Source organism: Chionomys nivalis, chromosome 5 (genome assembly GCF_950005125.1).
Source record: "Chionomys nivalis chromosome 5, mChiNiv1.1, whole genome shotgun sequence".
NCBI lineage: Eukaryota > Metazoa > Chordata > Mammalia > Rodentia > Cricetidae > Chionomys > Chionomys nivalis.
This window is the reverse complement of record NC_080090.1, coordinates 89025718-89052532: the sequence shown is the minus strand read 5'-3', so window position 1 is coordinate 89052532 and position 26815 is coordinate 89025718. Positions and strand designations below refer to the sequence as shown.

Sequence of the window (26815 nt, the reverse complement as noted above, 5' to 3'; positions counted from 1 at the left end):
TTCTTCAGTTGAGGGAAATCTAGGTTGTTTCAAGGTTCTGGTTATTACAAAAATGCTGCTGTGGACATAGTTGAACAAATGTCCTCGTAGTATGATTTAGCTTCCTTTGGGTATTTGTCAAAGAGTGGTATTGCTAGATCCTGAGGCAGGTTGATTCCTAATTTTCTGAGAAATTGCCATATTGGTTTCCAGAGTGGTTGTACAAGTTTTCTATACACTAGCAATGGAGGAGAGTTCCCCTTACTCCACATCCTCTCCAGCATAAGATAGCACTAATGTTTTTGATCTTAGCCATTCTGATTGATGTAAGATGGTATCTCATATTCATTTTGATTTGCATTTTCCTGATGGGTAAAGATGTTAAACATTTCCTTAAGTGTCTTTTGGCCATTTGAGATTCTTCTGTTAAGAATTCTCTGTTTAGTTATGTACCCCATTTTAAATTGGATTATTTGGAATTTTGATGTTTAAGTTCTTGACTTCTTTATATATTTTGGAGGTTAGTACTCTGTCTGATGTGGGGTTGGTGAAGATATTTTTCTACTCAGTAGGCTGCCTTTTTGTATTTTTGACTGTGTCCTTTTCTTTACACAGTTTCTCAGTTTCAGGAGGTCCCATTTATTTATTGTTGCTATCAGTGTATGTGTTACTGGTGTTATATTTAAGAAGTGGTCTGAATGTGGGTGACAGTTATATATGGTTGGGGCAAACTATGGGGACACTGGCAGCGGCACCAGAAGTTATCCCTGCTGCTTGTACTGGCTTTTTGGAACCCATTCTCTTTGGATGGGTACCTTGCTCTGCCTGATTATAGTGAGGGGGGCCTTGCTCCTTCTTCGAGGCAATGTACCTTGACTACTCTGGGAAGTGGATGGGGAGTTTGGGGGCTAAAGCTGGAGGGAGTGGGAGGAGGGGAGAGAGTGGGAACTGAGATTAGTATGTAAAATGAAAGAAGATAGTTTGTTTTATTTTTTAATAAAATGAAATAAAGTGAGGAAAAAAGAAACATTAAAGAAAAAGAACATTTGTCTGCGGGCAAAAGTGTTCTGAAAGAGAAACATGCAATGATCATAAGATCAATACTAGATAGAGTCTTGAAACGTTACAGTTTATCAACTAATAGATGTGAGAAACTTGGAATATAAACCTAGGAAGAGATCTTGACATCATGGTTAGTCACCAAGCAGAAAAGAAAGAAGGAACATCAAGTTGGAGGAATCATGGGATCAGGTAGAAGAAGACATTAAGATCTCGACCTTATTGCTTAGCAGCAATACTCAGAAACCATTTTCTCGAACTCCTGAAACTGGGCTACTGTGTGAACTCCCTTCTAATCTGTATAAACAGGGAGAGTGGGGCTATTCACTCTTTGTCCTGGCTCCATGGGGAGCTAGGCAGAGTCAGCCTGTAATAGGAGCTAAGAATTGAACTGTAAGATTCAAGAGAGAGCAGATGAAAATAGCAACCAGGATGTGCACTGGGAAAATGTAACGAAGGACAGTGACTGTTTTACAAAGATCGTCACTCACAATGAAAGTGTGGGAATCCCAGATGATGATGATGATAATCAGATTCTGATAGCAACAGCAATAATAATATATTACCTTCTGCACAAATGTAAACAAAATATTATATTTTAGGACCAGGATATTGTGATTTTTCTGCACATTTCCCAAACCATGCCTGAGAGGCAGCTTCCATGAGGGAGCACTTCAAAGTCAGATCCATACAGGTTCAAAGTATTTAAGTTTGCTAAGGTCAGCAGTATTGCTCTACTATCTCAATATATATAAAATACAATAATATATCATCATATATCATATATAGTTAGTATAATATTATAATTTATTATCAGTTAATATTATAATTAATACAATAAACTAATATAATATTTTACATATAATACAAATGTGTCTGTATGTGTGTGCATGAGTGCTCACGTGCACAGGCATGCTTTGCCAAGGTCAGCCACATGTACCCAATGCAACTGGGCCAGACCGAAACCTCTAACACTGCGAAGCAAAATTGCCTCTTCTCTTCATAAACTGCCCAAGTTCAGGTATTTCTTGTAGGGCTGGAGTGCTAAATCACACAGGGACTTTGTTCATGGCTTGATGTGAGATTTAGGAAGTCACACACCGTTCTAGACAGGGTTTCTAGTGCCGCAATGAAACACCCTGAGCAAGGCAACTGGAGGAGGAAGAATTTATTTGACTTACATTTCCACATCACTGTCCATCACAAAGGAAGACAGGGCAAGAACTTAAACAGGGCAGGAACCTGGAGGCAGGACCTGGTGCAGAGACAATGGAAGGGTGCCACTCTGTTGGCTTGTTTTTCATGGCTTAATCAGCCTGCTTTCTTATAGTCATCTTAACGCCAGAACCACCAGTTTAGGGATGGCTCCACCCATAACGGGGCCTTCCCCCATCAATCACTAAATAAGAAAAGGCCTTATAGTCATGCCTACAACCTGTTCTCATGGAGGCATTTTCTTAATTGAGGTTCCTTTCTCTTAGAGGACTTTTTGTGTCAAGTTGGCATAAGAGTCTCCTGTGCACACAGTATAGCAGCTTATTATTGGAGTGTTCACTTTTGTTAAATCCTACCTCCTTCATATCCATCAGTAGTACTGAAGATTCCAAGGCCCCTAGGATACTTTTCAAAATTCTCCAATAGGTTCAATCATCTTTATTGCCCCTTTCATAATTCATATTTTTATTTTTACTCAATATTTTTGCAAACTTTTTTAAAATCATGTAGATATTTGTGTCTTGTGCATGAGTACAAGTTCCCTCAGAGGTCAGACAAAGGCATCAGAGCTCCTGCAGCTGAAGTCACAGATTGTTGTGAGCCTCTTACCTTGCTGGAAACAATCTTAGGTTTTCTGTGAGCCCAGTTTGTCTCTTAACCACTGAACCATCTCTCCAGCCCTAACTCCATCCACATTAATCATAAACTAAGTGATACTTTAAAACTGCAACTGCCATCAAGTGTTCTCATATTGACTTCTAGTTGCTCACACATTCATTTATCTATTAAACCAATGTACTTGGTGTAGGCTGTGTTTCTCGGTGCCACCATGGGAACACAGTGACAGTTTCCCTGCTTTCGTGCAGCTTACAGTCCAGACGAAGAATAACTCATTGCAAATAAACAGGCAGCAGGCAGTTCTTGCTGATAAAACCTCACAGATGACAGTGTTGCTCACACAGTGACGCCTGACTACACTGTTATCTCTCTTCAGGCCAGTGGTGGGCTTAGCTACAGGATGGGCTCTCTTGTGACAATGGCCCTTAAGGAGAGAGCTGTCCCACATTGTCTTGGTTGCCTCCCCTGCCCTGCTCCCCTTCTGCTCCAGCACACGCTGTTCCAGGTGCCATTCAGATCAGACCGTCCTTTATCCACTCTTGGCATGTTCTCTCACACCGCCGCCACTGCTGCTCCCTGTTCACCATGTCCATCTTCCCCAGAAGTCGACATCATCCTTGCTCTGGTTATTCATGAGCTAATCTCCTCTGTCCCGTGCAACAGAGTACATGATTTCAGGAGCAATTTCAGTTGTCATTTGCCCTTGTTCAGCCGATTCTGGACCACAGGAAGTTATACTCAGAGGGTAGAAGAGTTCAAGCCTGGATTTTTTTTGTTGTTCCCAATTAAAGTTTTATTTTTTTTTCTATTCACAACATTATTTGTACTTTAGGTTTTTTGTTTTTTTTTTTTTGAAAAAGAATTTCTCCCTCCTCCCCACCTCCCATTTCCCTCCCCCTCCTCCCACGCCTCTTCCCCTCCCTCTCCCCCTCCCCCTACTTCTCTCCCCCCCCACTCCATTCCCCCACCCTCTCGAGTCTGAGGAGCAGTCCGGATTCCCTGCCCTATGGGAAGTCCAAGGACCTCCCCTCTCCATCCAGGTCTAGTAAGGTGAGCATCCAAACAGGCTAAGCTCCCACAAAGCCAGTTCATGCAGTAGGATCGAAACCTAGTGCCATTGTCCTTGGCTTCTCATCAGCCTTCATTGTCCGCCATGTTCAGAGAGTCCGGTTTCATCCCATGCTTATTCAGTCCCAGTCCAGCTGGCCTTGGTGAGCTCCCAATAGATCAGTTCCACTGTCACAGTGGGTGGGTGCACACCTCGTGGTCCTGACTTCCTTGCTCATGTTCTCCCTCCTTCTGCTCCTCATTTGGACCTTGGGAGCTCAGTCCGGTGCTCCAATGTGGGTCTCTGTCTCTATCTCCATCCATCGCCAGATGAAGGTTCTAAGCCTGGATCTTGAGCTTAAAGGCAGCCAGCCCCTACTACTGGCTGTTTTCCTTTCTCTCTCCCTAAGTAATGAAGTCCTTTGTTCTCCACACCCAAGAACGTAGCAAATAGATGGAGACAGAAAACACATTTCTTGTTATTTTTCCTGAAAAGCCTAACTGTGGCTGTAACAAGCTCCTGAGAAATAAGAGCTCATCATGTCATTCCAACTCTTCACCTTTATGCGCCGAATCCCAGAGCAAATACTTTGTGTTAAAATGTCGCTTTTCATGCTCGAGCAGCTCTGCTAATGCTGAGGACTCATCGCACTGTAGATGTCTCTTAGAAACTCACACGCAACACCTCCAAAGCCCGAGCTCCGCTTTGGAGAAGTCTAGGTGGTTCCAGCGTCAGCCTAAACTCAACTTTCCAAAATCCACAGAATAATAAATAAGACAAAGGATCCAAGTTGTCAGAAGAAAGGCTGTTTTCTGAACTGAAGCCATGATATTTTCTGAACTAAAGCCATGCACACATGTAATTAGTCAGGCATGGGCTCCAGCTTACTTTTCATGAATGGGATAATTTCTTGGGGAGGGGGTTCATTTCTTAATCCGTAGACATCTTTATGTTCTAGAATGCTTGATGTAAAAATACAGCTTAAGAACATTCCACAATCCTTACATCTGGAAAACTTGCCAGCAAACAAAATGTGGATGTGTTCAGTCATTGCTCTGGTCACAAGAAAAGTACAGGTGGAGGGGCTTAGTCCTGCCCCAAAGGGTTGTTCCAGACTTTGTTGACTCCCCATGGGAGGCCTTACCCTCTCTGAGGAGTGAATGGGGAGTGAGGTGGGAGAAAGGTAGGGGGAGCAGGAGGAGGAGAGAGAGGTAGTGGGAACTGGGATTGGTATGTAAAGTGAAGAAAAAAGATTGTTTTTAAACAAGAAATAAAATAAAAGGTTTATATCTCAAAAAAAGCAAATGCCTGACTATATTGTCATGATGTCCTGTCATGATGTCCCCTCTGATTGTCAAGGTGGGAAATAAATTACATCATGTATATTACTCAGTGGACATATTCTGAGTACATGGCACCCTGCCAGGAGCTTGGGATAAACTGCAGGGAACAGATAAGATCTCAGAGCAAAGAACTTCATAAAACCAGTGTCCCAGTGGAAAGATGAATGATGAGACCAACACACTGACTGGGAATACTAAGTGATATGGTAAAACTAAAATTGATAGAACATTACAAGACTCTTTCAGGAAAGAGGGGAAAGTGTAGCGCTGAAGAGCAGATGCTATGCCAAAGAGGAAAGGTCAGGGTGTGCCACCTCCCTTCAAACTAGCGACACCTTCACCAGGATGCTCAACGCTGAATCTCACAAGCATTTTTGACAAAGGTTTCAGGTTAAAACCTACAGACATAAATATAAAGATGAGTATTATTCCAATCATACATACTTGAACCTGGCCTCAATTTGATAGATAAATAGTTATTAAAATATCACACTCCATGGGGGAATTGTATATCGGTCCATTGTGCTTTTGAAGCACCTTCTTCCAGACTGTGGAAGGAATGGTGTTATGGTTACACCCCTCCCGACCTTCCCACTACTTCAGCCTTCCTGCTCCAACCTTGAGGCAGCATTCTTCCTTGTTTCCAGACTGTGGAAATTCTGTATTTCAGGCATGCCCCAGCCTAGAAACAATAAAACAATCAGTATCCATCAAATGCAGGCCTGCATAGCACAAACTTATTCCTGGAGTCGGAAAGGTTACATGCTATCATTGGGAAACATCTGCAGACATGCTCGCCTCTGCTAAGCGGTGTGCCAGCATCTGCCTTCTGTATGAGCTCCTCTTTTGTCCTGCTGATTGTGGCCAGGGGACAGAGAGGTAAGATGAGATAAAGCGTGCATAGTCACATTAAAGAGGGGGAGGGAGTTCCCTGAGAGTCAGCCTTCGGCACCTGCAGCTCTGGTCTGACTGCTGTATCAAACGGAGAAGTTCACACAATTACCTCTGTTTATGAATTCACCGCGTTGTTGGCCCAGGGAGCCAGGCTTCACCATCAAACTCACAGAATGTCATTGATCTGAGGGAAATTTTGAAATGGGCTCTGACTGCATCTTCCAAGCTTATGAACTGCCTCTTTAGAGCACACCTGCAGCCTGTCATATAGTTTTTAATTGTGTCAAGGATTTCAAGGTCAGAACGGTTTGAATCCAATTTCTTTCAGGTTAGGGAGAAGCTGATTCTCAGCTTCACTGGGGGATCTTTTGAGAGAGCGCTCCAAGATCAAAGCTAGTAATAGAAGAGCTTAATATTTGGATTAGTCATGTTCTTTGTCTATGGAGTTTTCAGCAGCTCAGTGAAATGTAGAGCTCCCTATATTTAGCATATCATGAATTATTTATAATTATCACTTAACCAATAAGACTCTAAAAATGTTAGTATTTGCAGACCTTGATTCTTTATCTATTTTATAGTTTCTTCATTCAGTGTACATGAGTTGATATTTTTCTATACTATACAATCCAGCCCGCATCTTGAATTTCTCATATGGTTTGTAATTTTTCCATCTCTTCTAGACCACAATGAAAAAAAAGCAAACTAATTTTATATGAGTTCCAATGCATGAGAACTTTTCTTATTGTTTTCTTTTCCTTTCTTTTTTATGTTTCAAGATGTCAAGGCAAGTCAATAACCTTTCCTTTGATATCTGCATAAAATTTGACTGGTGTGGAATTTTTGACTGGGCACAAGGCTAATAGTTCTAACAATTCAAGCTCATTTACTCTATGGAATAATTGGTTCTTATGACAGGAGGTCAGGAAGCTACAAAAGAGAATGGGAAAGTCTGGGCACAAAGGCCCAGGACCTTGACTTCGGAGGCTGATATTTCAGTAGCAAGTTTTAGAGCTTTGAAAGGCTAACTTGTCTTTTGTGGGGGCCATGCTATTTTATTCTATAGAATGAAGATATATCAGAGGGGCAATTTGTTTTGGTTTTTAATATCTATTGAACAATAACACAGTTATCGATGCCAGACATGTCTTAGTAAATTTTTCATAATGGTTGGATGATGTGTGCTTCCAGTTTGACACATAGCCAGCACGGAGACACAGTGTGATAGGCAGTGACATGGACAGCACAGAGACACAGTGTGTCAGCTGCGTGATAGGCAGCGATATAGCTAGCAAGAGATACGGTGTCTGTTGCTGAGGCTGCATTTGAACCTGTGTACAGACTCTAAGAAAGCTTTTCTTCTGCTAGTAGCCCTTTGTATGTGATAGTCTGCCGCTGCCTCCTATACACATGATCCTGGTTTGATGCTATGCCATTTTATAAACATTCTTGTAATCCACTTAAACATTCCAGAACAAGCAGGGGAAATAAATCTAAGTTTGGAACATGGGCATATTAGTGCTTTAAGAAATAGGAAAGGGAGTGAATATTATCAAAACATACTATACAAAATTCTCAAAGAATTAGTAATTCTTTTTTTTAAAAAAAAAATCTCTCTCAATGTAGTCTCCTGAATATTGTACAATGTCTTGTCTATCTACTAGGAAAATAGCTGTTAGTATTATAGATAAGAAATTAATGACCCTGACTTCTCTTTCAGAAAAGAGTGGATAGAGTAGCTCAAAGATTTCTAAAGTCCATCTCTGTGACCTTTCACCTTGGATGCTATGGGGTCTCTTCATTTCAGAACTGACACCATGTACATTACAGAGCCATGCCAATTTGCCTTGGTGTAGGTGGGCAAACAGTTAAATCAGATGCTCACAGTCTACCATGGAAAGCCTGGAGCTCTTACAACCAAGCAGAACTTAAAGGCATTTAATCGTCTTCCTTTCAAAGACCTCTTCTGAAGCCATGGTCTGTCTTGACCACTAAGTAGTCTTGCTGCTTCCTCCAGTAACTAACCTTTCTCTTAGACAGATGGTCTTGGCTGAGACCAAAGTCATCTGGACTCCAGCAGCCTCGACAGTCTTTATCTTGCCCGAGTTGGATGTTCTCTAGGATGAAAGATGTCTGGAGCCTTGATGCAATTTTCAGATGACCCAGGGAATCTCTCTGGAGAACAAGCCGATGGGGCTACAGATGTGGAGCTCTGAGTGAAGAGTCATCCCCACATCTCTCATCCCTAACAAAGCCCAGAGCGGGGCAAGAGCGGGCGTTAAGTCACCGCTCAGCACTGTAATTCCTCCACCTTGTCAGACATTAGCCCTGATCCCACATCATCTTCAGCAATGCCTACATTTAAAATTAATGTAAAAACTGCAGGTGATACTTGTTAGAAGTACAGTTTCAATCCCACTGTAGTACAAGTCCGTCTGCTTGAAACAGAGTGTTTTGTATGCAATGAAGCTGTACTGTTCTTGGTGACTCTTTAGGATGAGTTCATACAACAGGAGAGTTTTAGTGGGAGAAAATGGCATGGATATGTTACCATCAATTACTTTTTACTAAAGGAAAATAAGAATTCAGGTTAAAAATTCATAGGAATTCAGAGGACAAAGCTAAGTGCAATAGTGAACTTTCTCAAAAGACCTAGCAACTGAATCCTCGCACTCAAGACCCATGACGAGGGCCAGGCGAGATCTACTGGAAAGCACATGCTTTTGGACTAAAGCAATCGTGTATTCAGTACCAAGATTCTGGGAAAGTGTGTAATGTCTCTACGCCTCAATTAATGGTGTCTTTACTAAGATTAGTGATAGATGTATCCCCAGCCTGGGGTCTTGGAGAAGACATTTGTTTGCTTAAGTTGATGGAATACAGATTGGAGAGTTAGAATGAGAGGGAACAGAATCAGAACAAGGAAGACAAAGGAGGTAAATAAGGATAGGCATACCAACCCTGCATCAAAACACAGGGTAGCCACCCAAATGAACTAGCTAGTCCTTTCCTCGACAGTAAGGAGTGTTTTACCAGTGACTCACTTCTTAAAAAATGCTTTACTACAGAGAAACATGATTGAAATTAACAAGGTGAACCTGACTGTCTCTTTCTTGTTTATCTTGACGTCTGCTAGGGTTTACTATTGAGCAATAGTAAATTAAACAGGTACCAGAAATAAAAATAAATCTGTAAGGGAAGAAAGTGGAAATACTTAATTCAATAATCTACTTTGGGGTGCCCATCAATAAAGACCAGTGTCAGCCTGAATTTCATGTCACAGTCCCCTTTTCTGAGCGGTAACTGACCAGCTCCTTGGAGATCTCAGTTTCTGCATGACCACTCCATGACAATAAGCATACAGTATATGCTCATATTAAGAAGAAATAATTCCTTATTAGAACGCGAGACAAACAGAGATACTCATAAGCATATTAGAAGACCCAGGTCTCTTCGTGTCCTGCTGCCGTGCACTGGTAAATCTCCAGGACTACACACTCGGCACACAAGCATCCAGCAGTGCATTGGCATCTGTTGCTGAGATGTTTTCAACAATGAGCTGTTGGGGGTTACCCAGTATTCTTTTTTTTAATTATTATTATTCTCGTGTTTTCTATCCATCAACGCTTACATATGCATACACTCTCCCCCATGTTGTTTTCTTGAAGCACATCAAAACTGTCTATAGTTATCCAAAACAGCTACCTTGGCAACTCTGTGCTGGGCCCCAGTAGCATTCTTATTTGAAGTGTGCTGCAGGAAAGGGCATGGTGGCCACTGACATCTGGTTGTACAATCAGAATGGTCAAGTGCTGTGTTTGGTTTCTCTGTTTGAGACACTTTTTTAAGAAAGAAATCTTTATATTCATTTCATTTCTGTGTGAAAAATCTTGACAAGTATTTAGCCAGCTTTGAGGTCTTTCGAATTTGCTTTAAATGCCTCACAAGCAACTTGTCAGCGTGGCCTTATTGTGTAGTTTGAGGACTGCTAAGTCCAAAGGGAATCTGACTGGGGCCAATATATATTTCAACTCCATGAGCAAGTACTGGGATTGCTCTGTTTCTGCTTCCAGTTTAGTTTTCAAAGCTAGCATTCTATGCTTATTTATCTCTAGAGTTCTTGCCATGTAATTTTTACCTAATAAATAGCTCTTACTAGTTTGATAGTTAATACAGTACCACTGTTGGCTATAATGATGTCTTGGTGGTCCCAGAGGAAGGAAAGGAAACAGCTCAGAGAGGTAAACTACTAGCTAACAGCAGACATGGTAATTTAGGTTGATCTTTTTCTTTTCCTTTTTTCTTTTTTATTTATTTATTTATTAAAGATTTCTGCCTTCTCCCCGCCACCACCTCCCATTTCCCTCCCCCTCCCCTATCAAGTCCCCCTCCCTCATCATCCCTAAGAGTAATCCGGGTTCCCTGCCCTGTGGGAAGTCCAAGGACCACCCACCTCCATCCTTTTTGGATTTTCGAGACAGGGTTTCTCCGTAGCTTTTGGCTCCTGTCCTGGAACTAGCTCTTGTAGACGAGGCTGGCCTCGAACTCACAGAGATCTGCTTGCCTCTGTCTCCCAAGTGCTGATTTAGGTCGATCTTAAAGTGGAAATTTATTCTGCAGGAATAACCTGAACAAAGAAAAATCAACCCCTTCCCTTCATCTCAGATGCCAGTCACCAGGCCTACTGTCTTCTCTCATCACCAAACCCAGGGTCCCCTGGATGACTAGAATCTTCCCTTGTGTTTATTTTGAGAAACATAAATTTAAGCAAGAGAAAGCAAGAGCATGCCCAAGGAAATTTCTTCTTCTCACATTGGAAACCTGGGATACATATGGCAGCACCCTTTCCTGTCACCCAGAAAACAGAACAAACCCAGGTCAGAACATAGGGAATATGGCAGGTTATGAATTTCATAACTGTGTACATTCCATAAGTAACAAGATACAGGAGGCATCAGGGAGCATTCTTTGTGAATTCATCACAGACCTATTTGAATGCTTGTTCTTCACACTTATATAAAAATATTTCTGAAAACATACATACAAGTAACATTGTACAGACAGAGTAGGTTATATTTAGGAATATATATCTATATAAAGAGATGTACGCAACAACTGATGAAAAAAGACTTGAATTCGAAAGAGACCAAGGAAAGGTATATAGAAAGGTTTGAAGGGAGGAAAGATAAAGAAGAAATTTAATTATATTATAATCTCAAAAGGTCAAAATGTAAACACTTGAACAAGTGTGCAGTATATATTAGACACCCCCCATGAGATGTTCATTTACAGTGAGAGATACAGCTAGTTCATTCTCATCATCTGAATGTTTCGCACCCAAGTCTGCTTGATGTGAGTCTTTAGGACTCTATATGTTCATGAGCTTCTCAAGCCATGCTCCTCCCACAGGTTCCCTCTGTCAGCATGCCATTCTACCATTGGTCAGGGGATGTGTTAATCAATCACTAGGTACAGGTGGAATGGGGACCCACAGCAAATGAATTATTAAAAGGACTGGTCTTCACACTGAAGAGTCAAAGGAGGCCAAGGCATAAAGAGTGACTGAAAGATCAAAGACGTTATGATCATGCTACAAGTACCATTCATGGAAAATGGATTTTCATAGTATAATCAGGAACGTACGTAAGAACCCTGCATGGTTGATCTAGTCTTTATCCTGATGGTGAGCACACAGTCATAATTATGATCTGTATGGCTCTCGACATTGGATAAACTCAGTTACAAGCTTCTAGGTTCCAGAAGAAGAACCCCATTTAAACATTTTAGTACTTATTAAAAATAATTTCATTTCCATTTAAAAGAGACTCACTTCTAAATGACATTTTCCCCAACCTGAATTATCCTCAGATAATAAGGCCCTTCCTGATTCTTCGTTTTATTTTACAGGACAGGAAATTCGTGCTCAGAGAACTCAAATTGCTTTCACAGAGTCACGTCATTTTCTAGCTGTTAATTTGAAAGAACTCTTTCCAACTATGGATGACTGGTTCCAGGTCCAGATTTCCCTCCACTGTTCCTTGGCCATTTTCAAACCTTCTTCCTCCATCCCCATTGACTTTTAATGCCTGCAGTTTGACCATATCTTCCACACTCTCCCCCTCCCTGAAAAATTCATAATCACAAACTAAGTTGTTCAGAATTCTGCTGCATGTGGCCTCTATGGGTTCTTTTAGGCTAAAAGTTCCATCTAGTATGAAATGGATCCTGAGAACCTGCATCACTCTCCCCCACATCACGGTACCATCTGCATTTTGTCCTGCTCCATTTTTAATTTGAAAGTTCAGAATTGGTGAGACTTTAATTATAGGGCTACATTGGCTATTTGATATAACCAAAATATCCTTGACTTAAAAAGAAAAGGGACATAATGGAACCTGTAAATACTCCAGACCCGTTCACGCTTTCATGTCTTCACTGAAAGATTTACTGTATGATTCTTGCTAGTGACAGGCACATTTGAAGACCTTATCTTCATGTCTGGATAGCAAAAGACAGGATCAGCCCTTATGGCTGTGCTCACAATGACTGCCCTGAAGTTTTCAATGTTTAAACAGTAGCATCATCACTGTTTGCGGTACCTTCTTTAATTCCTTGAGAACTTTATACAATGTGCGTTGTCACTCTCACCCTTCCATCCCCATAACGCCTCCAAGTTCACTCCCATCTCCTCACCTCCTCACCTCCTCACTTCATATCCTCTCCATTTATCTTTGCAACTCACAAGGATGATCTGAGATACATGGTGTAAGGCTCTCACTGGGACCGGTTCCCTACCAGGGAACACACCCTTAAAGAAAGCCATCCATAGCTCCTTAGCTTGTGGTTGCTCAGGAGCCCCTTCCCCTCCTTGCTAGGATGTTGAGTGACTTGATTTTGTACAAGCCACCTCTGCTGCTCTGAGTTCATGAAGTCAGAGGTCCTATCATGTCCAGAAAACACTGTTTCATTCTGATGCTCCTTAACCTCTGGCTGTTATGATCGTCTTAATTCTTCTCCTTATGTCCATGAGCCGTACAGAAGGGTGCCATATAGATGTCTCATTTGAGGATGAACACTCCAGTCACATTTATTCAAAGCATTTTGATCAATTGTGAGTTTCACCATTAACCACTATCAATTTGGCATCTTCATCAATGAGGTATGAGAGATGAACTGATCTATGGGTGGGGATATATGAATTTACTGGGGCTGATTAGCAGAATAATTTGGGTTTGAGAGTTCCCCAGCTGTGGGTCCTTGGCAAGATGTTCAGTATGAGGTTTATGTTTCCTCCAGTGATGTGATCTGGAAATCCAATCAGAGAGTGGTTGTGAAACCCTTAACATTCATGCCACTATTGCACCCCAGAAACTGTCTTGCCGCACAGGTCATTATTGTAGTTTGCAGTGGTGGCGGTTGAGTAAGACTGTTGAAGTTTTCTTCCTAAGCCCCCTGCCAACTACAGAACACCTCCTGGTACTACAAAAACTCATCAACAAGGAGGAAGCTTCCTCATCAGTACCAGTTTGATTTCTCCATGTTTTATAGCCAACATGTGTAGTATTGTTAGCCATAGGATCTTACCATCAAGTTCTAGCAGGCAACTAAGAAAAATATATATTATTTGGGGTTTTCTAGGACTTTCCTAATCAATAACTCAAGGGAAGGAATCCCACATCTGGCACTGAACTTTCTATTTGACAACCTAGGGTACTGGGAGGAGCATTATCCCCTGTGTAAGTTAACTCTAACTAAATACTTCATATGAATATAAATACATTGTGCATTTTCACACATGTGTACATATGTGTAGGTGTGTGGGGGAGCTGATAGTATAGTTTCCACATGGTCTTTTCAAACATCCTTGATGTTAGCTATTCCGCTGACTTGTCCTCTACCCTACTCCCCCATCTCTTTCCCCATCTAAAGTTCCCTCCCTATCATTCATCCTTTTCCATTTTCATCACTCCACCTGTAACATCATAATGTTTTCTTTTGCACTTACTAGATTTCCTTTGCTTTCATCTACAACAGAAAATACCTATCACTTGACTGGAAATAAACAATATGATTCTAAAGTACTAACCATCAACACACCATCAAGTTGAGAACAAACTCAGAGTTATTTGGTCATAATGAAATACATTCTTTTTATCATTACATTGTAAATATAATTACAAAACCAAAAAATAATGTCGCTATAATATATTAGATAATATGTACTTTTTTGGCCAATAGAAGAGACAAAAATTTAATTTTGAAGAGTTGTTGATCAAAAATTCATATGAAATCTTGAGCCAAATGTGTTCACAGGCTATAGACAGCAATTTTATGAATGATGACTGAACTGTAATTTGATTTTAATGGTTCTGGGAAATGTCCAAATGCACTGTGCTCTGTGCTCAAGATGCAGTGATTCAGCGACCCCATATTATCACACACACCGACTCTATTGTCAGAAGTTCCATCAACATCCTCCACAACTGTCCTCGGTAGTTAACGCTCCTAACTTCTTGCTGTTTAACCCAACAGCATGGTTGAAGCATCCTCGATATGACCATAACTCTCCCCGTGATTGGTGCTTAACTTTAGATAACTGGCCTAAATGCTTTGGGAATTATTTTTCTCACCTGTAAGACAGACAAATAGAATTTTCTCTGAGATTGTTCTATTGTGAGTCAGTACATATTAGTCATTTAGAAAATTGTCAAGGCACCACTTCAATAAGTGCTTTAATATTATTTTTTATTACGTATTCTCGATAATGTGATGTAGATATTTTATGAAAATTATGAAATAAACTCATAACCATTAGGGGATTTTCAGTGGCATTGTATTTTGTGAGAAGCTAAGGGCTCACACATGCTGGGACGGAGTGCTACCACTCAGCTACACCTCCAGCCCCCTCAATTGGTGCTCTTTTCAGTTAGTACTTAATGCATTGAGAGTACAATGTCAGCGACAGGACTCACCCACTAAAGAACTTAGGTTCTCAGGAGCTTCCTGGTTTTCTTCAAGTTCCCTCAATGAGAGATTTCCTTGATCACTAAAGACTGTGATAATATTCTGAACGACAGGAATTGATCTGGTCCTGTGGAAGTATGTTGCCCTTAGGCTTTCAAATTAATGCTATGAAAATGCAATTCTATTTATTATCGGGGAGACATGTAGGATATTTCACATCTATTGAAAGACCACACAATTTTCTCTAGATCTTCTTGTCCTTGCCACTGTTTTAGCCCTGTGGCTGCTGTCAGGTCTTCAGATTAGCTTCTATCCTGCAGCTGGAGATGTCTCTTCTATCCTGCAGCTGGAGACATCTCTTGCAACCCTGTGCACAGCACTCTCCTCATTCCACATCTGCGTAGCACTCTTCTGTTTCAAGTTCAACATTTCAAGCAGAAATCTTAAATAAATAAATAAATAAATAAATTTTTTAAAAAAAGAAAATCCTCTCTGATTCCTTCTGGCATGGGGCACGGGAGTGGATAATTACTTACTAAATGCTTATTCCCATAGAACTCTGACTTTCTTCAACATGTGTCCCTTTGTAACAAAGAAATTATATTATTTTCATAAATAAGATAAATCTTATAGCAATAATTAAACTAAATGTGTCCCATATTCATCAGTAAGAAAAACCAGGAATGAAGGGTCCATGAAAAGATGGGAGGATTCAAGATTCAAGTGAAGATCTTGGCTTACTCCATCCTCTGCTCTTTTGAGCTTATCTTGAAAGTGCTTCTCTGTCATGAGGAGACGTCATTTCCTGTGCCACACATAACCCACCCTTTCCTCTGACTGTGGCATGGAGTACCTCTTTTGGAATATATGTTTTTTTAAGCATCATTGGTTTCTCCATATAAGTCAAACTACAGTTTTTTTTTTCTTGTGCTCAGTGAAGGAAGAAATGGGCCCACAATCTCTAGGAAAATTGGTCTTATTGAATTAACTTGGGAAAACTGTAAGGAGCTCCGGCTGTGACCATCCTGTGGAATGTCTTAGAGTTACCGCTTATGTGGCATTTGGACCTCATTAATTTGGACCCTAATGGACCAAAACATGCAACTTTCTCTATTTGTGTTTAATATGTGTACCCTTATTGGAGGCAGAGGGTATATATGACAATTTTATCCCTATAGCTAATGCAAAGCAAGAAGCCTTGATCACAATAAAACTCAATAAACATTTGTTAAGGATATTGGCATTATAGGATTTACAAAATCAACCAGTTTGAAAGAGATGCAAAGTTCAGACTAGCGTAGAAGATGGGGATAATTTCAGATCATTTGAAACATCAATTTTGAGATAGTTTATGTCTCTCTCAAAATCTAAATCGAAATGACAAAAACTGGAAAATGAGGTGGGTGGGACAGAGTTCAATGTCATAGAATGTAGATTTACACATATGAGGCCACAATTCTCTCCATTTCTGAGCCAGATGTTAACCAATAACTGACACCTCCCTCATTACTTTAGGTCGAATGAGCCGGAATCGATTTATCATTATGCCCACCCAAGGAGAAGGACGGCAATGCCCCACAGAGCTCACCCAGCAGAAGCCCTGCCCAGTGATGCCCTGCTATAGCTGGGTCCTTGGCAACTGGTCTGCATGTAAATTGGAGGTAAGTCATGTAATGACACTTAGAGAATGCTTCTCGGTATGTGCAAAGTACTTGTCTCATCAAATATAGTGATTGAATAAATTACACAACACCAGGTTCTGGGCACATGCTATTTTTTAACACAATAGAGAACATGGGAAAAGGCAAGCAAGTGAGTTTGTTTCACACAGAGTTACACTGCCAGGAGAGTAAACAGTCATTCATTAGGCACTGATTATAACAAGCTGGGTCACAGAAATGCCGATCTCTTTGGCATCCTCAAGAATTCTATGCTTTTTTTTTTTTGCCTTTGTTTGCTGGGAATATCAAAGAATTTTTTTAATTAAGCAAAACCCTGACTCTGGAAATGCACAGCTTGCTTTGGATTGTGTTTCTTAAAAGTTAACTTTTGGCATTGTCAATGCCTTGCTTATGGGCAGGAGATGAAAAGAGAATAGAAGCTATATTCTAGCCTTCTTACATGAGCCAAGGTTGCAACCCTTTCCTTAATAATTACTTTTTATTGGCCTGAAACATAAATGCCTGGTGACTTGACTGTCTGTTCCCGATACTGAACGTGTGCTTGGTCTTCGACTGCTTATTCTTGCCAGTTTCTGGCTTAAGAAAAAGGTGCATTGATTTTATTTCTGTCTTTTAGTAGTTTATCCTTCAGTTCATATTCAGAAGCTTATTTTAATTAGGCAACGATAACTTTGATTACACATCCAGAAATCTTCAGAGTATTCTTATAAAGATGTTCAGTGCCCCTGTCAAGATGGCTGTGTTGAGCAGCTTTGTAATACTGCAGAAATTAAATGCCCATGTGTCTTTATAAGTCTCAGAGGAACAAAATTATGCAGTACATTTGTTCAGTAATCCTTTTTGTTATTGTTGTTTGTGGACTCGTGCTGATTGATGAATTCAGAAATAACCTAACAGCTCTAAGTAGTCAAACCTTCTCTACTTGTCTAAGTATATGAAATACTTAGCACAGTATCAAATAAATTAAGAGCTCAATAAATTGTATTTGGTGCTAAAAATTTGATTGAAATATAGTTATGTTTATTAGTGTCATGTGTCTCTTCACATCGGGTCGAAGTGAAAATTCAGTGTAAATAAAACTCCACTGAAGATCAGGGCTGTGAGGGTGGGTGAGGGAATGCTCCCTGTTTACCATCTTGCTCTAAGGAGCTGGGGTCTGCCTTCGGACCGTAGTGCATAAATTCTGTACAAGGGAGTGCTTGATTCATGAATGGAATTGTCAGTGTGCTGCTGATTTCTCTTCATGTGGGCACTGTTCTTAAGAGTATAACAGATTAGGGATGAATGTGGGCTGATCCCAGGATACACAGAGGAAGCCTACCACTGTTTGTCTTGGTTTTGAAGATGATCCCCGGCGCAGGCTCGTTTTCTGCACAGCTACACAAGCTGCCTGATGAACTGTCAAAAAGAAACTCTCCTCCATTCATCCCGTCTGCTGGAGGTATCAGGACTTTCAAAGCCTATATCTGCTGCGGCATCTTTAGACTTGTCTCCAAGTACACAAAGTCCTCATACTCATCAGCCAAACTGCACCTAGCAAAGTCAGCAAAGCCATCATCCGGAGGTTAAGTTATGAAAAAGCACTCCCCACCGAAAAGGAAATTCAGTTTGTTCTTGTTATTTTTCATTTTAGACAGTGACTTTTTTTTTTCACCAGAACATTTGTTTTGAATGTTACACTGTGGATTGATTTTAAGCTTCTTATCTCCAAAAATGCATTAGGGCTAAAATTATGGTAATTTTCATAAATAAATGATAGTCATGAAGTGGTCCCACCTTTGCCATGGTGTGTTTGGGCTCTTCTTAACTCTTACACTGAAGACTGGCCACTAATGCAAGGGAAGAATGACATCAATAGGAGGTGCTTGGAAGGGTCTACCCTCATGACAGAAGGCCTGAGACACCTTTCCTTGGCCCCCAGGACATGCAGGACTCCTACCTGTAAGGAGTACATACTGGCACTGTAGTGTTGAACATCTCAGACTCGCCTGAGGAGTGCATGCCCATCACTTATAAATTACTCAGCATAAGGAAGACGTCTTATTAGAGTAGCCTTCTTTAGGAGAGACTATGCTAAATCAACAAACTGCAATTTCTCTTAAGTTTTTTTTTCTAAGAAAGTGTGTGGTATTCCAGTTTGTGTGCTGCCTTGGATGCTCTACACTTTGGATTCACTTTAGACTTAAAATTTGGATTCACTCAAACTTAACATTTCATTTTTTTTTTGCCAGTTGACCTCCTTTCATTTTCTTTTCTTTTGGGGGGAGCGTCTTAACTTGAATGACAGATACATCAAAGATCTCCAGAGGATGCATGAAATCAGATAATATTGAACCTAATATTTAGTATAATTTTCTCATACGGAAATAGTGATAATAAATTTTTTAATAAAGTTTATTTCTAACTTGGATGCACTGAAACAATAGTAACTATAATGAATTAGAACAAGTAGGACAATATACACTCAAAAGATACGCTTGAAAGATCCTGCATGGGATAAGGACTGGAACTATTCCATCATCGCATTCTTCAGAATGGCACACACTTAAACACCTAAGCTGTTTGTTTCTGGAATTGCCCATTCGATGCTTTTTAGATCTCAGTTAACCATAGTTGACTGAAACTTCACTACTGAATGTCCTCAGTCTTGTCCTGTATATAGAAGCCCCCAAGCTGGTAGTCTGTATCATCTTGTTTCTCCAGCAGCCACCCATGAGCTCCCTCGATGCCCAGAAGCTTGTACCTCACACTTGGCTAGTGCCAGCTGGCTTGTGAGTGGATAGAACACGTACTCCATGCCCTGTGTCAGTATCTTCACTACTTTCACTGACACTTTTGTCTTTTTGCACTCCTGCTTCTGCAACAGCTATAGCATCTCCAAGATCCAGAAAGTGAAGTATCTATCCTCTGTAGACAGGAAAGACCAAGTAAGAGGTGAAACCCAGGTTTCTGATTAGAGGGCTGTCAGACAGTCATCTAATGAAGAGATACTCTCAATCTCTCTCTCTCTCTCTCTCTCTCTCTCTCTCTCTCTCTCTCTCTCTCTCTCTCTCCACAGACAGACACAGACTAACCACAATAGCAAAAGGAAATAGAAAACTAGATCTCTACCAGTTTTTGAACTGAGTTGAAACAAATTCAACTTGGCTATATAGGAAAATTGATGCCATAATGGATGTTTATCAATAAGAATTGGATTGAGAAAGTTTCTGGCATTATAAATGCCTCGCCCACCCCATCCTTCATCTCTTATGAGTAGCACTGAGGCATGGGATGGCACACCTAGAAGACATTATGAGCAACCAAGACGTGTTCACGGTTTTTTGTGGCACTGAGTCCAGTGTGTGATGCATCACTCTGGGTTTGCTTTCCCTCCTCTTCCCTTCAGTCCTGTCTGATCCTCCCCACTGGCATCCAGACTCAGCACCTCCTTAACATCAAAGCTTTGCCTCCAGCTTTGCTTCCTAGGTGTACGAGAAGAAATGTAGCTGTCAGCTGAAGTCATCCAAATCGCCAAAGGACTTTTTTTTTCCTGAAATACAAACACCTAACTGAAGTCCTGATGAAGATACCCGTCTCATGAGTCGCTGCCAAAACCTTCAAGTAGGAAAATTTCCATCAGCAGATGGTTGAGCACAGTACCCACCATGGCTTTTAATTCTGCATTTCTGTGTCAATGAGGCACTGGATGGGTTTCCCTCGTTGTCCAGCTTCCTGAGCGACACTAGTGTGACACATCCTCAAAGTGCATTAGTGCAGTAGCCAAACTGGAACCATCCCTCCAATAGAGCAACTGGGAAAAATCAGAGTTTTAGTTGAATCCCAACCTGATCCCGAATTCTGCAAAGAAAGAAATGAGGAGGAATAAAAGAAATTCATACTCTGGGACTGTGCATGTTGTCTGGGAAGGGGTTATAGATCAGACAATGTTCTCACATACCTGGAGACAAATTATGCAGTATTTCCTGCTTTTTCAATTCTGCCCACGTCCCCGAATGACCTTACTGTGGGGGCATAAAAAGTTAAACTTGTGGCTGTGTTTCTATGTCACCTTCCCTGTCAACCCCAGAAGCTTGGAGATTGTCTACCATTGAGAGTGAATTCCAAAGGGAAGGAAGTTGCTATGTGCCTATGGGCTTTCCTTGGGGACCCAAACTCTGAGATTCGATCTGGTTAATTCTGAGAGCATCCTTTCTTCCTTCAGGGCGGAGACTGTGGGGAAGGCGTGCAGGTACGCAGCTTTTCCTGTGTAGTCCACAACGGCTCAATATCCCACACAGCTGTCCATGTGGAGGACGCCCTGTGTGGAGAAGTACCCTTCCAGGAAGGAGTTCTGAAGCAGCTGTGCTCCGTGCCTTGCCCAGGTGTGCAGTCGCCCTAATGAGCAGTTGCCCTGTATGGTGATCTTGTTTATTTTTTATTTACATTGTTTTTTTTCCTTGAAAAGCTCTATCCTATCGATATTAAATTATTTATTTGATTTAATGCAATTGAATTATGAGCATGGTAATGTTTTGAAAGATATAGAGTAAGGTAAAAACAGTACTGGCTTCAAAAACAAAATTAATCTAGCATCTCATCTCATCTCACTGACCTCACTGAGAAATGGACCCTGCATCTAGATACCAGGTGGACCAAGCAATGTCCCCAAATTGCATGGCAGGAGTGAGGCAAGAAGCTAGTCAGTTCATTGTAAAAACTCAGGTTCTGTGTAGATGTGAAAGTCATCATGAGAAACATAAAATGATTACTTTAATACTAACAATGCAATAACTTGCATTGAATATTTCAAGGTTTTGCAATATTTCATCACAATATGGAATGTGCATACGTATGTACATTTACATGTTACATGTGCACATATATATTTAAGTGTACATCATTCACATGTAAATATTTATATTTAAGTCATGTGCCCTGTATCTACTCCATATGTTTACATTTACGAGTAAATAAGCCTATGCATAGTGCACTTAAGTAAATACTCTTCAGGCAAAATATCTCATTTCAATGACTTTTTGATTTCAATTTTGGTCATTTTTCCATGGCTTCTATGCACATCCATTTTCCAATGTTATGCTGATCCTTGGGGTTTTTTTTCATACAGTATATTCTGGTTGCAGTTTTCCCTCCCCCAGCTTTTCCCAGATCCTTCCCACCTTCCCTTTAGCTGCCCCACTGTATTTTGGAGTTGTGATGACTATGACTTGAAGCAGTGTTATGACAATCTAATCTTTGCACTCTTTTCTAAACTAGAGTGAGCCACAAGTTATTTCACCAATATAGTACTTTCAGACTGAAAACCCATCACTGTTTGGAGCCTCCCATGTCCCTGCACCTCCACCACACACCCCCTTCTATGCCCCGTGTCTCTGATGTCAGTGCCTGCTTTCACAATGTGTCCCCTGCTCTGCAACCATGTGACTATCCAGGGGACTGCCACATAACCCAGTGGTCGGAGTGGAGCAAGTGTGAGTTAACCTGCATCGAAGGGAGAAGCTTGGAGACCACGGGCCGCCAATCCAGGTCAAGGACATTCATAATCCAGTCCTTTGAGAATCAAGACAGCTGCCCCCAACAGGTCCTAGAAACACGGCCTTGCACAGGTAATGAGGTCATTTTTCCATACTTGAGCTCGGATGCTTTGAAGTGTCTTGTGTTGGTGAGAGAGGTGTGATATGCTCACTGTTTTCATGTTCACTTGCAGGCGGCAAATGCTATCACTACACCTGGAAAGCGAGTCTTTGGAACAATAATGAACGGACCGTGTGGTGTCAGCGCTCCGATGGCCTTAACGTCACAGGTATTCCTTCCTTAGGTCTACACAGAGCCTTCAGGAAGGCCTCTTGGTGTGCTTCGATTGAGGAATTCACTTACAAATTGAAGTAAGGTTGAAGAGTAGGTGGCTTAGATGGTCTTCTTGGAAGGTTTTCATTAGACCTCACTCGCGTTTTTGAAATCAGCAATTCTATGCAAAGACTCATAAAACACATAAACCAAGCAACTGGAACCACAGAAAAATAGTCCTAAATTCATGATCGCAGGTAAATCTGAGGAAGAGGCGTTTTAGTTTAAGATGGTCGTTTCTAAAGGGTAGGAGCATGTGCCATCTCTGTGATCATCAAGAGGAGCCCACTCAGCATCAGGTCCCTGCCCACAGGCTGCACCCCATTCTCCTCTGCAGCACAAATTAGCAGAGCTGATAAACATACAATTTTCAAATCGAAATGTTTTGGCCTTAATGATACAAAGAAAAAAAAAATGAAGATACTGTGGATGCTGGTGTTTACCCACGGCAGGCTGATTTTGAATGTTTCCCTAGTTAGGGCAATTACTTAACGCCTGAAAAGAGTCTGAAGGAAAGATTCCTTATTCTTAAAAGAGGGTACAATTTGATTGTACAAATGGTCTTCTCAATAATTTTAAAGATTTTTTGATGTCTTCTTGTCAAAGCAAATTAAATCGACATTGATTTTACTTTAGTACTACAACTGACAAACAGCTTATGCAAGGCTGGAAGAGGTAAGCAGCAGCAAGAGAATCAAAACCCCTCCTTTATCCTGTTTATATGCCTTTACATTATTGGTATTAATCCATAGTTTAATCCATACAGTGGTTTATTTTGAGCTACTTTTCCATTTTGCAAGCTGATAAAACTAAATACTCTATAAGCATGCCTAGCCAGGAGCCAAAAGAAGGCCCCCTACTCCACAGGCACAGGCACTTGCTGGCACAGTGGCGAGGGCTATACTGGCACAGTGAACCTTCTCAGTGTATGGCATGAGGCCATCAGACAAGAGGGCTGGGGCCATTGGCATCAGCTGATAAATATGTCTAGAGCCTAACTTCCTTCTTAAAGCTTAAAACTCATGCCCTGTCATGGGTATGACTTGTAGTAATCTATCCCGGAGGCCATCAGTGTGGATGCCCTGTCCCCAGATATAGTGAAGAAATAGAGAGGTGCTGTGTGGCCATCACCACAGACATCCACATGACCGGTTTCAACTCCCCATGCTATCTCTGGATTCCAGCGGGTTTTGTTTTTTCTCGTTTTTAACTTTGGTGTTTGTTATTTGTTGTTTTGTTTGTTTTTTTATGAACAATAGTGGCAATTTGGATGCTTCATGCCCAGAAAATGTCTAAGCCTGACTCTCCCTCCATAGCCTTCAGCCTGAAACCCTTTTGCTGGCTGCCACCCCATAGCGTGTAATTGGTCGACAATTACTGCACTGCGAAGACTAGAGCCTGTAAATTCAACTGACGTCATAGGAATAGAGTTTAAACACCACCCTTAAGTGCATGAACTTCTCAATCTAGTTTATCTCCAAACTATTTTATGTCTATTACCACTTTGACTCAAGGAAGACTAAACCAGTGCGGCACCTGGTTTTAGACACACCCCACACCCTCCTTTAACCCCAGTAGTTAGATAACCCTGCATAAGTGATTGCATAACTGAAGGTACTATGTTGAGCATCAGACAGTCCATCCTGGATTTTATGCGTTTGCTTCTACACACATGTTGACGGGGAAGTCCCAGGTGACTGTATGTACGTTAGACCTGGTCCATATAAAAATCATTGCCACGGTGCTTAGCAATGTGACCCATGGGGCAACAGTGGCATTCTTTTACTTGGCTTTTGGAATCAGCCTAGTTAGTGCCTAGCTGGCTCGTCCAGGAACTAGAGAAATATCTACACGGAATAAGTCTCCAAGCAGCTGTGTTTGCTGCTCTTGAACCTAAACAGAGATTTCATCGATTCTTGTACGGATCGGAGTGCATACAGGCTTTGCCCTCAATTATAGACACACGATGGACTCTTGATACCAATGAACATGGAAAAATTCTAAATGTCTCATTTTAGACACATCTTAAGAGTGATTAAAAAGCTAGGGTTTAGCATGTGGCTGACATATACATTTAATCCATGGTAAAATAATAATGATGCTAACAATAATAACTATGCCCCCTGTAGGAAAAGGAAATAGCAAACTTTTAAATATGGTTATCACAGATAAATCTGCAAATAACAGTGTTCCTTCCTTTGCAGGCGGCTGCTCCCCTCAGGCACGCCCTGCTGCTGTTCGGCAATGCACGCCGGCTTGCAGAAAACCTTTCTCATACTGCACACAGGTGAGTCACATGCTCGGCTCCCCTACAGGCATTATAATTTCAGTGTTATTTCTATAGTGTGGTGTGCACGGCTGCTTCAGTGAGGCAGTCATTTTACAAGCTTCTACCGCCATCTAGAGGCATGTGGAGGGATAACAACTATTGCCAAGACTACAATTTAAGAAATCCGCCCTTAAACTGTCTAATTTATGCTCCATCTACCAATAGCTATTTTAGTTAATGGATGCATTCTATTTTTAGCCTTTCATGCAACTGAGCTGATTTGAAATTTGTACGGGCTGTTCATGTTTGATAAAAAGTATTTTGTAAATTTTTTTACATTTCAATGTTTACCGGCTGAGTAAAGCTTTAGTTTGCTGAAAATAGGTTAAATATACCTATGACCACGGCTGAAAAAAATATGCGTGAGTGTGTGTGTGTGTGTGTGTGTGTGTGTGCGTGGTGAGCATGTATGTACAATTTGCCTTTCTTTCATGCAAGGTTTTTGTTTTCTCCTACATCCCTTCCACATACTTCTGCTTGCAAACTGATGTCAAATATTCACTGTACTGTAATTAGTGGCTCTAACTACTTGCAATGCATATATAGTATTTGAAAGCCGTGTTGCCTATCTTAAAGAGGCAGGTTTCTTCTTGCAGTGTGTGTATCCTGAAAAGCAATTCAATGAAAGTAATTTAGGCACTCAGTCATATTTTACGACTCTCCTACTTCAAGGTGGGTTAATTCTTCACCACAGTAAAGACGTGGGTACGATTGCAGAAACAGAAACAAAAAAGGGGAAGAAATAAATTCATTTGGACTGACAGTGTTTGGAAAATATAAGTTGTCTTTACCCAACCTTATGAATATTCATGTTAATAAAACATAAATAACTCTTCCTTAAACCCTTGTCAGATACAACTAACTGGATACAGCTCTTCTCTCAGACTAACAATAGAGATTCATCTTGTAAACACATTTCAATAAAACCACCATGTGATAATATCCATCATTGCCAGGACGTGGTGTCATTATAGCTTTGTCGTGCACCGAACTGTGGGCAGTGAGTTCCCGCACTGGCTCCTCTGGCTGCCATCTGTCCTTCCGTAGGGCATCAGGGTGCTTTATTCAGCTTCAGTGGCTATTGCTCCTTAAAATCAAATTTAGTCAACAACTGATGATCCCAGCAAGACTAGCTGCTGGATGGGGATCGTCCTAAATGGCCAGAAGAGGCAGAGATCTGTTCAGAAAATACCAGAGGGTGAATTGTACATAAGGAGCCATAATGGCAGAGTCATAGAGACTGACAACCACACCCTTTTCCTTCTCTCTGATTTTCTGGTGTCTGTTGGACTAAGAGAAATTATTTTCCGAGTCACTTCCCGAGACAGATAGGAACCCTTGCCTATCATTGCTCATCACAGTCGGCCTGTCAGAGACCCTCATTACACATGAAAGCGACCAGAAACTGCAGAAGCGAATAGAAAGGACGCACCGTCATAATGTCAAGCAGGGATGTGCTATCGTGTAGCTCTGCAGTTACTACACTGAAGAGTAATTGGGGGAGTCTTTTCTTTAAATGTGATTTCAGTAGCGTGTCCTTCCTCCACCTGAACCTCCCTCCTAGGAGCAGACAGGCGGTCACAACCAGTTCAGCACCAATGGTTCAAGGCGATAAAGACATCTAGCACCTGGGATAATGACAGCTGACAGCACTCAGCATCACCTAATTCAAATAAAACACATGCACACACATGTGGCTTTCCTTTGCAGTAAGAGAGGAAAACAGGAACCTGTGGGCAGGCATCTGAAACCAGTGAGGGGTAGCTGAAGATGAAGATGTGATGAAATGCCATCAACATTCTAAGAGAAGAAACAGCATATCAATACACCTTATTCTCAA

At 41.2% G+C, this 26815-nt stretch overlaps 1 protein-coding gene across 1 annotated transcript in view; it reads left to right on the top strand.

Annotated features, from left to right (window-relative positions):
- Positions 1 to 26815, top strand: part of Thsd7b (thrombospondin type 1 domain containing 7B) — an 871002-nt gene that overhangs the window by 830258 nt on the left and 13929 nt on the right. Inside the window, exons 21-25 of the mRNA XM_057770607.1 lie at positions 16633 to 16778; positions 21004 to 21163; positions 22232 to 22405; positions 22507 to 22602; positions 24851 to 24933. Coding sequence (XP_057626590.1) covers positions 16633 to 16778; positions 21004 to 21163; positions 22232 to 22405; positions 22507 to 22602; positions 24851 to 24933 — 659 coding nt within the window. The remainder of the gene's footprint in view (positions 1 to 16632; positions 16779 to 21003; positions 21164 to 22231; positions 22406 to 22506; positions 22603 to 24850; positions 24934 to 26815) is intronic.